Source organism: Schistocerca serialis, chromosome 7, assembly GCF_023864345.2.
Source record: "Schistocerca serialis cubense isolate TAMUIC-IGC-003099 chromosome 7, iqSchSeri2.2, whole genome shotgun sequence".
In the NCBI taxonomy this organism is placed as follows: Eukaryota; Metazoa; Arthropoda; class Insecta; order Orthoptera; family Acrididae; genus Schistocerca; species Schistocerca serialis.
Genome location: NC_064644.1, coordinates 181,705,745 through 181,720,840, shown reverse-complemented (window position 1 = coordinate 181,720,840; position 15,096 = coordinate 181,705,745). Strand labels below are relative to the sequence as shown.

At 44.1% G+C, this 15,096-nt stretch overlaps 1 protein-coding gene across 1 annotated transcript in view; it reads right to left on the bottom strand.

Annotated features, from left to right (window-relative positions):
• Window positions 1-587: 587 nt before the first annotated feature.
• LOC126412957 (juvenile hormone esterase-like) overlaps window positions 588-15,096 on the bottom strand; it is a 112,297-nt gene continuing 97,788 nt past the window's right edge. Inside the window, exons 6-9 of the mRNA XM_050082849.1 lie at window positions 10,109-10,294; window positions 6,533-6,753; window positions 4,167-4,332; window positions 588-802 (exon numbers count right to left, since the gene is read on the bottom strand). Of these exons, the coding sequence (XP_049938806.1) occupies window positions 588-802; window positions 4,167-4,332; window positions 6,533-6,753; window positions 10,109-10,294 (788 nt within the window). The remainder of the gene's footprint in view (window positions 803-4,166; window positions 4,333-6,532; window positions 6,754-10,108; window positions 10,295-15,096) is intronic.

The following is a 15,096-nucleotide window of genomic DNA, read 5'->3' as shown; positions in this document are numbered from 1 at the left end:
GTGAGTTACACAGTAATTTTTGTCGTGATTTCCCTACGGAGAGTCAGAATGATGAGCCGGCTGTGGTGGCCGAGCGGTTCTAGGCGCTACAGTCTGGAACCGCGCGACCGCTACGGTCGCAGGTTCGAATCCTGCCTCGGGCATGGATGTGTGTGATGTCCTTAGGTTAGTTAGGTTTAAGTAGTTCTAAGTTCTAGGGGACTGATGACCTCAGATGTTAAGTCCCATAGTGCTCAGAGCCTATCAGAATGATGAGGCTCCGTCATGTATTGCTCGTATTATTATATTACATACAAGATAGCAGAATTAAGTAAGCACAAGCTTTTTATTTTGTATTTTCTACGACACTATCAATAAACCCCATTTAATGATTATCGATTTAATGAGTACCTCTCATGTTAGAATCCAAACCATTCCAAATAAGTTGGTCCTCACGTAGAGATACGCACGCAACTCTTTTGAAACATTTCTTTTGTTTTCAGAAGCCTAGAACCTCAACTTGTTGTTGTGGATGTGGTTCTTCCAAGTGGGCAAACCAAGTTTGCCTCTCAAATCGACTCTGAGACTGACGTCATATCAGCACTACCTTAGAAGATTTCTCTGCTACAGTAGAGTGGTGAATGACAAATACTTACATCAATAACGGCTTGCATGTCGTCCGTGGAGAAGCCCTCGTCCCCAAAGTAGAATTGCTGCAGCTGCTCCGCAGCACGAGTCCGCTGTTCCTCCGTGGGCAGCGGCAGCTGGGAGCCGATCAGCATCGTGAAGTTCTCCTTCAAGTCCGCGATCTTTGCTTCGGTCACTAGAACAAACAAACAGCTCTGCAGTAACAACCGGATTCTGCGCGCTACAAGTCCATAAAATGTGCGTCCAGCAGCTTCTACAGGACTAGGGATGAAGAGTTTCTGACTCCTGTGGCGTGCACTTACATGTTTCTTTAAATTCCCGAACTATCAATGTCAGATTGACACGTTAGCCTGGTGGTCTATTGGGAGTTTGTTGAGATATAGTCTGTACTGGCATCTAATTATTTTCGTTCATCTTTTTCCTTGCCATGTCAATACTACACGAAGATTCATCACAGACAACGTAAACAAACATCAACAAGATAATAAATGAAAAGTATTATGATCTGCCCTACGAAGGTCATTAAAGGCTTTAGAACTTTCCGTGCTCCACTCTCGATATTGGCAACTGAAGCAGCTGTGACGACCAATATCCACATGGCTCAGAGTTTAGCATTATTCAGGAGTGTGCAGTAATCGAACTTTATTGTGAACCGACTGCTTTATCAACTACAGTTAGATACCTACTCCTCAAGCCACTGTGCGGTGCAGGGCGGAGGGTACCACGTACCATTACTAGTCATTTCCGTTCCTGTTCCACTCGCAAATAGAGCGAGGGAATAACGGCAGTCTATAAGCCTCCTTTTGACCCCTAATTTCTCTCGTCTTATCTTCGTGGTCCTTACACGAAACGCACGTTGATAGTGGTAGAATCGATCTGAAGTCGGCCTCAAATGCTGGTTCCCTTATTTTCGCAGTAGTCCCTCGCGAAAAGAGCGTTGTTTCCGAAGCACCTCCATGATTCTCGAGTGCTGATCGAACCTGCCTGTCAGAGATCTGACAGCACTCCTCTGAATTACTTCGATATCTTCCTTTAATCCGACCTTGTGGAGATCTCAAAAACTCGCTCAGTAGTCAAGGATGGGTTGCACTAGCATTCTACGCGCCGTTTCCTTTATAGATGCGCTACACTTTCTCAAAATTCTCTCAATAAAACGAAGTCGAGCATTCGTCCTCCCTACTACCAACATCATGTGCTCATTTAATTCCGGATCGCTTTGCAACGTTACACCTAGATATATAGTCGATATGATTGTTAAACAGCACACTGCTAATGCTGTGTTAGAACATAATAGGATTGTTTTTCGTACTCATCGGTATTAGCTTATATTTCTTTGTATTTAGGGTAAATTGCCATTCGTCACAGCAACTGGAAATCCTGTGTAAGTCAGCTTATGCTCCTACAGTCACTCAACAACAAACCCTTCCTGTAGACTGCCGTGCCATCAGCAAACAACTGTAAATTGCTGCTCACCCTGTCCGTCAGATCATTATGTATGTAGAGATTAAGAGCAGTCCTGTTACACATCCGTGGGGCACTGACGAACACACGCCGTCGAGGACAACGCAGTGAGTTGTATTAGGGTAATTCCAAAAGTAAGGTCTCCTATTTTTTTATAAGTACAGAACTCTGTTTGTGTGTCAATTGGTCACACTGTTATGAAGAGTGCTTCACACGCTGTGCGTAAACATGCGCACGCAGCACCGAGGCGCTCAGTGTTGGCTTGGCAGCCGTTGAGACAGGTGCTCCCGTTGGATGTTACCGTCAAGTGCGAATTGCTCGCATTTCTTCGGTTTTTGAACGCAAAGGGCACTGCGCCAATTGATATCCATCGCCAATTGACGAACGTGTATGGTGAGTCGTGCATGGATGTCAAAAATGTTCGTAAGTGGTGGAGAGAGTTTGCAGCTGGTCGGATAGAAATTCACGACGAACAAAGGAGCGGGAGACCGTCAATTTATGAGGAGACAGTGTTGAAGGTTGAGCAAAGCATGCTTCAAGATCGGCGGATCACCCTGGATGATCTCTGCACTTTGGTTCCTGAGGTTTCCCGAAGCACCGCTGACAGAATTTCAACGAAAACATTGAACTACCGGAAAGTGTGCGCAAAATGGGTACCACGCATGCTGACTGAGGACCACATGCGGCAACAACATGCTTCCCGCGCATTTCTTCATCGCTTTGCAGCCGAACAGGACAACATTCTGGACTCAATTGTCACGGGTGACGAAACCTGGGCATACCATTTTACACCTGAGACCAAGCAACAATCACGCCAGTGGCGGCATCCTTCTTCGCCAAGGCCGCGGAAATTCAAATAAACACACTCTGCCGGTAAAGTCATGACAATCGATTTTTGAGATCGGTCTTTATGCCCACTGGGACCACAATTGACGCTGACAGGTACTGTGAGACTCTAAAAAAACTCAAACGGTCAATTCAGAACCGGAGAAGAGGAATGTTGAGCAAGGGCGTACACATTCTCCATGACAGCGCTCCCCCACACATCGCCCGGCAAACCGTTGCTCTCCTGCAACAGTTTCAGTGGAACAAAATCACTCACCCACCCTACAGTCCCGACTTGGCGCCCAGTGACTATTACCAGTTCCTTAGGTTAAAGGAACATTTGGCCATAAAGCGATTCAGCTCCGAAAACGAGGTGAAAGAAGACGCTCATAACTTTCTGAATAGCATGGTGGCGAGCTGGTATGACATGGGCATACAAAAATTGCCACAGCGTCTACAAAAATGCATCGACAGAAATGGTGATTACGTCGAAAAATAGCTACATGTTCAAGTTGTAAACTGATGTAAACCACTGTAGATATTCGCAGGTCTATGTACTTATAAAAAAAATAGGAGACCTTACTTTTGGGATTACCCTCGTATTACTTAAAGAGGCTTCGAGCCACTCACGTATCTAGGAACCTATTCCATATGCTCGGACCTTCGTCAGTGTCTACAGTGAGGCACCGTGTCAAACGCTTTCCGGAAATCTGGGAACATGGAATCTGCCTGTTGCTCTCCATCCTCGGTTTGTAGGAAGTGGCAAGCTGCATTTCGCACGAGCGGTGCTTTCTGAATCAGTGCTCATTTGTGGACAGGAGCTTTTATGTTTCAAGGACATTTATTGTATTCTAGCTCACAAAGCGTTCAAGAATTCTGCAGCAAATCAAAGGACATTAGCCCGTGATTATGCGAGTGCGTTGTTTTACCTTTGTTATTTACCTACCTTTTTTGCCGTCGCTCGGGAGTTTTTGTGGGCGAGAGATTAACGATAAAGGCAAGCTAAGTAAGGGGCCAACGCCGCAGAATATTTTCTGTGAAATTGAATTGGGGTTCCATCAGGACCTGAATCAAAACATGGTGACCTTCGCAGAACTCGTAATCAGAATAACGAAGAAGACAAGAGAACCACCCCCTCCCTGCTCACCACAGTATAGTGTATATATGTAACTATTACAAAAGTGGCATGTGAATCACATTAGATTCAAGTAGACGAAGCATAGCAGGGAATGTGCACAGATCATGTTACTTACAGGTGGGTACGACGGTGCCTTCTGCGGAAGTGACGCCCACAATTATGGGCACCTGGTTGTAACTGCCGGTCCTGAGAATGTCTGCTGGAGGCTCGACGATGACTGCCGAGTCCGATGGCGGTTCCACGGCGGGTACGAACGCCAGCGATAGTGGACAGCGGTTTTCCTGTAAATTTTAGTGGTACCAAAGTCATCATCTACTCGTTGGTATAAACGAGATACGTTCGTCATAACTGACACGAGATATCACCTGAAGTACAAACTTCCTAAAATAATGTGTATGGAAACAGTCTACCTAGGGTAGTGTGTAACTACAAGAAACTAGGTTACAGCTGTAACAATATCTCGTTTCAGAATGACTAGTATTCTTTGGATAGTATTTCCATGATTCTGCTCTCCGATTTCAAAGGATTTTCCTGATTAGATCAAGAGGTCTGGACCACTTGCTTCTATTTTGTTTCGTTGTTGCTTGTGGTGTACATCAGTGACCAAATGGTTCAAATGGCTCTGAGCACAATGGGTCTTAACATCTGAGGTCATCAGTCCCATAGGTATTGACTCTGGCATCCAATCGATCGTACAGATGACGATTACTCTCCTCGGATGCATTTTGCCACGCCTGCTCGACCTGTGCACGTAGTCCTGTGAGTGCTGTTGGTTGCCGAGTCGCACGACTCACTTCTCGTCCCATCATGTCGGTTGGAGACAAGTCTGGAGATCGTGCTCGCCACGGAAGTTGCTGCACGTCTTGCAGAGCACGTTGAATTTCACGGCCAGTGTGTGGGTGAACATTTCCTGTTGGGACAACATATTACCTTCTTGTTGCAAGAAAGGCGAGAAAACGGGTCTAACAACATCCCGCACTTACCGAGCGCTGGTTAGCATCCCCACCCCCAACAAACACCAAAGCTGAACGAGAGTTGTGGCTTATCTGACAAGGCCTGGGATGGGACCGGTGTGTAATGGGCAATGAATTCTACGACACAGCGCTTACTAGGTCTACGACGCACGCGCAGAGGACTATCAACTGTGTGCAGGCAGTATCTTCTTCTATCGCTGAAGACCACGGCACGCCATTCCATCTTCCAAGTTTATCTTCTGACGGCACGTCGATGCTGTGGCGTGAATGGAAGACGGGCTATAGGTATGCATGTCCGCAGTCTCACTCCTAATAACCGATTCGCAACCGTTAGTGTTGACACGTCTGGGCTCACAAGCGCTGCGCTGTGGTAGCTGGACAGTCTGCCACTGGTGCCCTTACAATACGACAATCGGCGCTGCTTGGAAGTCCAGAATCTCGCCTACGGGCGAGAGAATGTACAAGTGACCACTGACACCAGCGTCGTTGCACAGTTGATGCAGCACGTCCAACTTGTGTGGCAGTTCAACGAAAGGATATTCTGCCACTCGGTCGGCCACGATTTTACCCTTTGCAAACTCGTTCATTTGGCTATAGGAAGCACGAGTGCACCTCCGTGATATGGTTGCCTGCTTGCTTCACACTTTTGCAACACACTGAGCCCTCTACCTGCGAGAATCCCCTTTTAAAGGGTAGACACAGATGGCGCCCTGTTATTATCTGTTGGCAAACGACGTTGAAACCATTATCAGTACGTATACCATCCACCTTCGGGGTGCACTCAGCCTCGTGATGCCAATTGAGGAGGTACTCGACCGAATAGTAGCGGCTTCGGTCAAGAATACCATCAGAACGACCGGGAGAGATGTGCTGACCCCACGCCCCTCCTATCCGCATCCTCCACTGCGGATGACACGGCGGTCGGATGGTCCCGGTAGGCCACTCGTGGCCTGAAGACGGAGTGATTTTTCTTAATACCATCCACCAGCTGGCATATACTGTCATAGGATCAAAATCGACGTCGTTTTTCCGGGTGTACCAATATTTTCCGGCAGTGTGTATGGACTGCATGTAATCTTGATAACAGAAACATGCTTTTGAAAAGTAGTTGAAAATGTTGAAAATTTGTTTGGTAGATTGAATACAGAACGAAGATGTACTGAATCGAATTGGGAAAGCACGAAATTTATGGCGCAACTTGACTCAAAAAGGGGATCGATTGACAGGATATGTCCTGAGGTATTAAGGAATTGTGAACTTGGTAATCGAAGGGAGCAGGGGGGGGGGGGGGAGGAGGGCTAAATCAGTAGAAGAAGGCCAAGGCTTGAGTACAGTACAATGTTGGAATGGATACAGTTCACAGTAGCTATATGGAGTTGCACGGGCTTGCACAGGATGGACTGGCGTGGAGAGCTGCATGGAACCAATCTTTGGACTGAAGACAACAATATGCTTTGAATATATGGTTCGAGCGTAATTTGTTCATTAACGTACATGGTTCACTTACGAGATCCGAGAGTGCGATTGAGGTGTCGTTAATGAGGTCTGAGTAGTTGGCAGCGCGAAAAAAGGCAGCCAACCGTACGTCGTCGTCGTCAGTGTGGTTGCCCCCCTGCGCCTGGAAACCGAGCGCCTCTGCCATGCGGTATGCCTTCTCGCGAGGATTGTTAGCCAGCGCCCAGGGGGTCGTCGCTACTCCACTCTGCATGATCACTTGGCTGAAGAGCCCTGTCGAGAAGTTCCAACGAAAATGGATGACTCACATATAATAATCACATGTAGTAATCACAAATGAAATTTATCCCCTACTGTCCTGCATTGATTGTATGTAATATTCGTAAGAAGATTAAATTTTGTATCATGCTATTATTTCAGGACAGCTACCTGTGTTTCACGAGCAATAGGTTTTAAGATCGGAGATTCTCGAACAAAAACTTGATAAGAAACAGTAATAACCAATAAGACTGTTGACTAACACACTTAAAACAGAGTCTGATACCTCACGACTAATGCCTCTGTGTGCGCATCCTATTAGTCAGTATCCAATGATCGTTCTACGTTTTTTCAAAGCAATTTTGAATTGGTGTTTCGGTTGTTTTGGTGGGACAGGATTTGACTTAGGTTTGTAAATACAATTATTCGTATAAATACAATCACTTATATATTTGGAGACTGAGTAAAACGCAATAATGTGCAAATAACTAGACTCCGTTCAAATTACCTGTTGCTTATTGGCGTCACGCTAAGAATATACAGAAACCAAACTATAATGGCCGACTCATTAAAGGCTGCCAGAAGAAAAGAAGAATTACCTAACCATGATTATTGCAGTAGATCGTGTAACTTAGTGGAGACATACAGTGCAAGCCGCTTTCGTCAGTTCAGTAGGAGGTCATATGCATTGAGGAACTGATGATTTCACTCTCGCTGATTGCGAATTGAAGGCAAGGCGATGCAGACATGTAACACGTACAAGCAAAAAGGCCCAAAGACCGTATATAGAAGCCCTCAAACATCAGAGTTCCAGACGGAAAAGAGTTGCATCCAGCAGCCTCGTATTAACAACGGCCTGCGGCAGATACTGTGTGATTGAGCATTACATTCAAGTAAGCTTGCACAGTAACAAGGACATGTAAAGCTTGCGTGTACGTACCTTTGGACTATGGTCACTGATCTAATCCGTATATTTGTCTTCATGTACATGCTTCTGTTTGTCACTTCCATGGTGAAGTGTGCAACTGACCCTAAGGTTTCGATTAAGAAAACCGGATCTGGCTGTTCCATGACCTGTGGTCTGTACTACCATTCGTTGCTACTCTGTATGCCCGAATCCTGAGAGAGTTATAGGACGGTGTGGCTATTGTTCTTATTTACTGATTGGCCGCATTATCTATGTACTACACTTACTGAATTTATAAAACTGTGTCTGTGCTCTTCTCCATGTTCATGGCAAACACATGAAGAAGCATTAAGGGCAGACCAGTAGGCTAACCCAGATTCTCATATTCTTATCGTTTCCATCTCTATCTCCTTAGCCTGACATGGGACTCATTTTGTACTGTCTCAAATCACAGAGACCTGAAAAATCTCAGCCTGACCCAACTGCTATCTCACTCCTGTACGCATCCGCTCGCTTGTCAGAGTTGGATGACCTCAAATCCCTCGTCATCTCTCATCAGAGTGTCAGCTTCTAAGTAAGTACGTTGCGACGTACGTAGTGTTGAGACAAAGTGAGAAAATACAGTCACATTTAAAGAAATGAAAACAGGTACTTAAAAAACGCCGCTCTTGACGTATTGTATAAGCAGATGAGGATGCCACTGAATAGAAACATGAAGCAAGACGGTAAGAAAAAAATAAATTTTGTAAATTACATTCATTGATTTATACTACTCAGTCATGCAATTGTTATCCACGGATATGTTACAGAGATATATTGAGATACTGAAGTTGCACAAATACAATCTGGGGTTAATGATAATGCATTTCATCTTTTTAATTAGGAGTTATAGAAGTTCTCAGAAAACAAAAATTGGAACACTGTGGACTGCGACGAGGCTTTACTCCTGGAATATTAACGTAGATAGAAATTTCTTTCTGCTAATTCTGCTTGGAGAGGGGTCTGGATAGATGATTTGTATTGTTTAGAGACGCCGTTGGAGCAATTTTGTAATTTTTGTAAACTTATTGTCCGAGTTTTGGATGAGATTCAGTATTAATGTAATAATCAGTAGTAGGGATAAGTTTTACCGAACTATGAGAATATAACTCACATGTGTAAAAGGGAATTTCGACGTGTTACTGTCCACATTAATGATTCTGGTTACAATCGTGCTAGCGGAGGTTTGTGGATCGAATGAATCACTGGACTTGTGGAACGAACTTGTGCTTCTGAATTAGCCCTGTCTGGCGAAGTTTTCAAATTAACTTTAATATACAGTACGACAGCTACGATCCATTAGCCATTGACAGCACCACTCTTGAACAACGTGTGAACTTCCTTCCATCTATAAACTATTAAAGAGATTCCAAGAGTAGCATGACTTAACTAAAGAAGTGACCTTTACTATAACATATTGTTATACCTTGTGAGGAATGCACCTTTCGCATCCAGAGAGAACGCATAAGACAGTAATCATAATAGTTAGCTCAATTAGCTACACTCAAATCTTATTATTAAGATTAAAAACTAATAATAATTAAGTCGTCATGTGCTTCGCTAGTTAACGAAATTCCAATACTAGAGTCAACACTACACGTTTCCCGCTGATTTGCCTATTCAGTGATTCTGTCTACTGATACGACAGGATTATGTATTGTGTGTACTGTCTTTATTGTATTCGTTGGTAACAATTGTACTACGTTTATGCTGCATGTTTTGAGATTGGTGGAGGATACAGATCCAGACGGTATCGAATCAAGGTCCATCATAAACGAGCTTCATAATACAGTAGCAGAAAACAAAGTCAGTCGCATACACTAACTTTTGCTACCAGCTCTCACCTGTACCAAACTGTCAAAGAGTAGTGATCCTTATAGTTGATTTACTGGTGTTGGGCTGCTGCTGTGCACTGAAATCAACCTGGAGTCTCTAAATGGAAGATGAACAACACCAAATACTGTGTCAAGGGGAAAATACTATTTGTCTCTTGCTGAATACTGATGTAGAGCCAAGATACCAGATTTCTGTACGATCCAGGGTTCAATTAACATCTGAAACACAGATTAATTTACAATATTTTTAATAGAAAACTTTAAAAATTTATAAAAAGAATTGAGAAAAATGGATGGAACTCTAAAGAGAATGACAGAGTGCATAACAATGTCTATAAACAATAATGACAAGGAGACTAAACTTCCCAGTCAAGGATTTCACATAAACGCCGACAGTCTGATGAAGAAGGTTATGACACTAGTTTGGTAACTCAAAGGCAAACACAAGTGGAGTAGGGAAGTGACGAAAAATTTTAATTCCGTCTTATGAGGTGATATATTTACTTTCTGTATCTCGTTTATAAGTCTTATAGTTCTTGAATGAATCCATTTTGTTTATACCCTTTATAACTTAAAGGGTGCTTCTCACCTCTGGTCGCTGGCGAAAGGAAGAGATGTGATGTGGAGGCTCCGCCAGCACTCTCACCAAATATGGCGACCTTGCTAGGATCCCCACCGAAGGCGGCGATGTTGTTCTGCACCCACTGCAGTGCCAGCACCTGGTCCTTGAGGCCCGCATTGCCTGGGATGTCATCGTTCTGCAGGCTCATGAAACCTACCACATGCCAGCAACACATAAATCTCTCAAATATGAACTACTAGACGTCATCTACCTTGTTTATCCAATATACAAGTTCCTTATCATCTAGTTTCTGAATTTTTTGCTCTGAAAAACAAAAACAAAAAATCCAGCACAGAAACAACAGAACACTAGCCAGAGGAGTCTAGTTAGCTACATCTGCTGGATGACTCTTAATGGTTTCTTTGTATGCTGTACTCAGAGTCATATTATCAATTTCCTATAGGTGCAGGTTAAAGTTGTTGGATAGGACGACACAGTGTCATACCCTGACATTTTAATCTTTAGAATGTAATGCATATGGTTTTTGTTTCATTCAAAACATGAAACTTTTAAATGTATTTTCTGTTTTACATTGAAGACAGTGAACCACTTCACATAATGGAATACTTCGTCAGCACATCACCAGCCGTATGTTCCATTTGCCAAAAGGTCATGCAAGGACATCACGATAGACAAATATGACTGTGGGATTGAAAATTTATTAGAGATCTAAAACGTGTCAAATACTGGAAAAAACTGCACACTCACTATCATAATAAATGAATCCAGATTGTTTTGGACCATGCCTAGAGCAGTTTATTAAGATGACAGCAGACTCGAACTTACGAAACTGTCTTTCATGTCAACATGGAAACAATTCTATAAACGCCAGTGTCATTTTACTGTGACCTCAGAGTTGTGATTTTCTTCTGTGCAGTTTTTTTGAAAAATCTCATATTTCGCGTTACGTCCTTACTGTGGAGGGAAGATTTATGCCAGAGTCTTTCACGGCAATATACTTGAATAAGATCTTCTCAGTTTTCAAGAGACATCGTTTGCGATAAAATACTCGAGCGTACCAAGACTGTCTACGCATCGTCGTCAGGAGTAAAAATCACTAACTGCCGGGGCTAGTGTGGTTTCTGCTTATATAGGTACGATTCCAGCATCTAGCACTAATCATAGAGGGCCGAAACGTCGCGTCGCGGAAGGTGACTCGGTTAGCTCTTAGCAGCTCCTTCTCGCCATGAGGCTGGCACCACGTTTGAAACTCCTAAGAAGAAGGGTGCAAGACTTGATTATTGTTTCGTTATTTCATTATGGTATGTAGGGTGTGAAAACAGTGAAAATTGATCTCCACAACATAAATGTCAGGTACTGCTAAGATGTGCACGTCACATTGAGATAAATCCCTTTTCTTAGAGAACCTCTGATAATCTGCATATATTCTTCAATGCTAGATAATACCTTCATCAGCCGACTGACGTAATGTGGATCTGACTCGGCTGTGGAAACCATTGTAACATTTTCTTTAGGCAAGATGTCTGGACAAAGCGAGCTGCGGATATCGTTTTTTGGTAGAGAGAGATGTTGGCGACTGGGCATGATTATTGGATTCTAAACGAATGAAAAAATTGCATTTATTTTTCTGTCTTAAGTGTCTGAAGCTCAAATCTTGCTGTTGTTCAGCACATACCATGTACTGGGCTCTAGTATGGAAAAGAGTCCACCCGTCGCAAGTATATCACAATTAGTAGAAATCAAGAAAAAAAATAAAGACAATTAAAAGAAAAAGCAGTAACAGCGTTACTTTCACCCTTATCAAATATTAACATCCCATTATAGTGATCAGTCTCAAGACACTACGGTGCAGCATATCTCGTGCAAGTCTTTCATATTCTTACATTTTTCTTCGTCGATGGACGAAGATGTATCGATGACAGAAACCGTAGCTTTCGTAGTTCAGCGGCCCCGTCAGAAGCGGAAGTAACTGCAGAACATAACCGCCAGGCATGCAATTCACACGCCTGGGGAACTACAAAACTGGCGATGTAACTGCCAGCAGGGCAGATGGAAATAAATGCTCTTCCTGCAGCCATTTCAAGAAGGTCCACGTCAGCTGTGCTATGCCACCGTCTTCCTTCTACGACCACCACTGGACACTGTCAGTCTCCTTTGCTAGACTTGACCAATGCCTTGCCTCGTCATGCTCTACTCCTACAGGAGTTCGCCAGCAGCGTTCGACTGCGGATGATAGGCTCGGAAACATTTTCACCGGATAGATGTTCTACCGATGTCTGGGTCGTGTGGTGCTCTCTGTACTTTCTTACGTTATTATCAAGTGACTCTAACTGGATCCTGTGATAGACACTGATCTCCTGAACTTTGTCAGTTCCTTACACTTTTTGATGACTAACAAATACTGTAAGTGAAAGAATGTTTACTCGTTACTGTAGGTTTCAGCACATATGTATGTGCAGTACCCTACATCCACTTGAACCTCTTTATTGTGTTCAAGCTTTGGTCGGTACATTTTTTTACATGCACAATTCCTTTACCAGTGCCTTGATGCATCTGCATATCGCATGTTCATTAATATCTCTGAAATCCGTAGAACCAACTCAATGTACCTATTGAATTTTCAGCATTCGTCTGTACCACCGCATTTCAAATCTTTTATTCTCTCTCGTTGTTCGTCTACGTTCGACGTCAACGTGAAAACAATCACTCAAAGGCGGCAGGTGGCAGCACTAGCAGTGGAGAGTAAATGAAGCGTGTCGCGGTTTTGGGGGAGGGGACACGGAGGACAGTGCAGTCGTTGTCGTTACACAGAAACGGAGCGATTTATCTGACATCCAAAAGGACATGATCACTGGCTTTCGGAACAATAGTTGGAAGCATTTTGGAAACAGTGAAGTCTGTAAACTGCCGTGGTTAAAGCATACCGTGCATGGCAAAATGGTCTATCCAAAACTGGAGCCAAAGCAACTGTGGCGCATCACGAGCCATAGATGAATGGAGTAAACGACGGCTGCGGAGATGTGTACAGGCGAACAGACGTGCAACTGTTGAGCAACTGACCGCCCAGATGAACCAAGGGGTTACCTACAGTGTCCCCTCAACGACGATTCAGCGAGCGTTGCTGAGTATGGGTTCACCGCAGCTGGTGCCTGAATTTGTGCTCAAAACTAACTACAGGTGATCGGTGATGAAGGCTGGAACTTGCACGCCAATGCCGCAAATGGACATCCTTTTCAGAAGTTTCACGTTTTGTGTACCATCGGACAGATGGCCGTTGGCGTCTGTGACATGAAACGTCTGAAAACAAACATCCTTCAACAATTGTCGAATGCGTCCGGGAGGCTGGATGGAGCGTTACGGTCTGGGGACTATGACTGGACGGTGTGTATAAAAAATCTTTCAGGAAGGACTTCGTAATAAGACCGCCTAAATTAGGAACTCCGATTATAAACTTCAATTTTTCGCGGCGATTCCAGAGGAATTATCCGAATTCGGACAGAAAATTACCGTCCAGTTGTACACTTCTTCTCACGAGCCAAAACATTATGACTGCTGGTCACAGTGAAACCGAATGAGTTCTGATGTGCTTGTAGATGTGCGAGGCGATAAGGAAGTATATAAACAAAGCAGACACGAATGGGGAATCATTCTACAGATGATGCTGGCCGCAAATTGCAAAATCCAGTGATATATCGCGGTCGTTGACGTGCGTATGTTGAAAGTACGAGTAGGCGACGAGATATTGGACATCCACGGCATCAGAGAACTTTGGGGTTGAGCCATCCCCTCCCCTTACAAGTGGGCCGAGCGGTTCTAGGGGCTTCCGTCTGGAACAGCGCGACCGCTAAGGTCACAGGTTCGAATCCTGCCTCGGGCATGGATGTGTGTGATGTCCTTAGGTTAGGTTTAAGTAGTTCTAAGTTCTAGGTGACTGACGACCTCAGATGTTAAGTCCCATAGTGCTCAGAGCCATTTGAACTATTTTTGTTGTAGATCAGGCTACAGAGTACAATTCTGCTGCAAGCAATTAATTGGAGGGTAATTTTCTTTCCGATTTCGGATAATTCCTCAGGAATCCCCACAAGAAGTTTATGATCAGAGACCCTAATTTAGGCAGTGTTATTACGAAGTCTTCCCTAAAATGTTTTTTTATATACAGTGTCGAGTCACATTTCCCAGACCGTAACGCTCCGGCCTCCTTCCTGGACCCTTTTAATGATTGTTGCAGGATGTTTGCTCTGAGACGTTTCACGCCATACACGCCTCTTTCGCCAGACACCATTACGTGTTTCCGTGATGACCCAACGACACTGTGCAGTGGGCACAGGATCAACGAGACTGGACCGTGGATGAATATAAATATGTCAACTGATCGGATAAACCACGTTTCTTGTTGCAGAAGGTCGGTAGTCGTGTCTGGATAGCCATTTTCCAGGCGAACAGCAGCTGGAAACGTACACCGCGCTACGGATGCAGGCTGGTGAGAGTAGTACGAGGGCGAGTCAAATGAAAACTTTAAACATATTTTTAAATTTTATTTATTGTGCAGAAGTGATACAAAGCTGTATCACTTTTCAACATAATCTCCCCCACGCTCAATGCAAGTCCTCCAGCGCTTACAAAGTGCATAAATTCCTTTAGGAAAAAAATTTTTGGTAGTCCGCGGAACCACTCATGCACCGCGTGTCGTTCCTCTTCATCAGAAAACAACTTTTTTCCTCCCATTGCGTCTTTGAGTGGTCCAAACATATGGAAATCACTTGGGGCAAGGTCCGGTGAGTATGGTGGATGAGGAAGACACTCAAAATGCAGGTCTGTGATTGTTGCAACTGTTGCACGGGCAGTGTGGGGCCTTGCATTGTCATGTTGCAAAAGGACACCTGCTGACAGTAATCCACGTCACTTTGATTTGATTGTAGGCCGCAGATGATTTTTAGGAGATCTGTATATGATGCACTGGTGACAGTGGTCCCTCTAGGCATGTAATGCTCCGA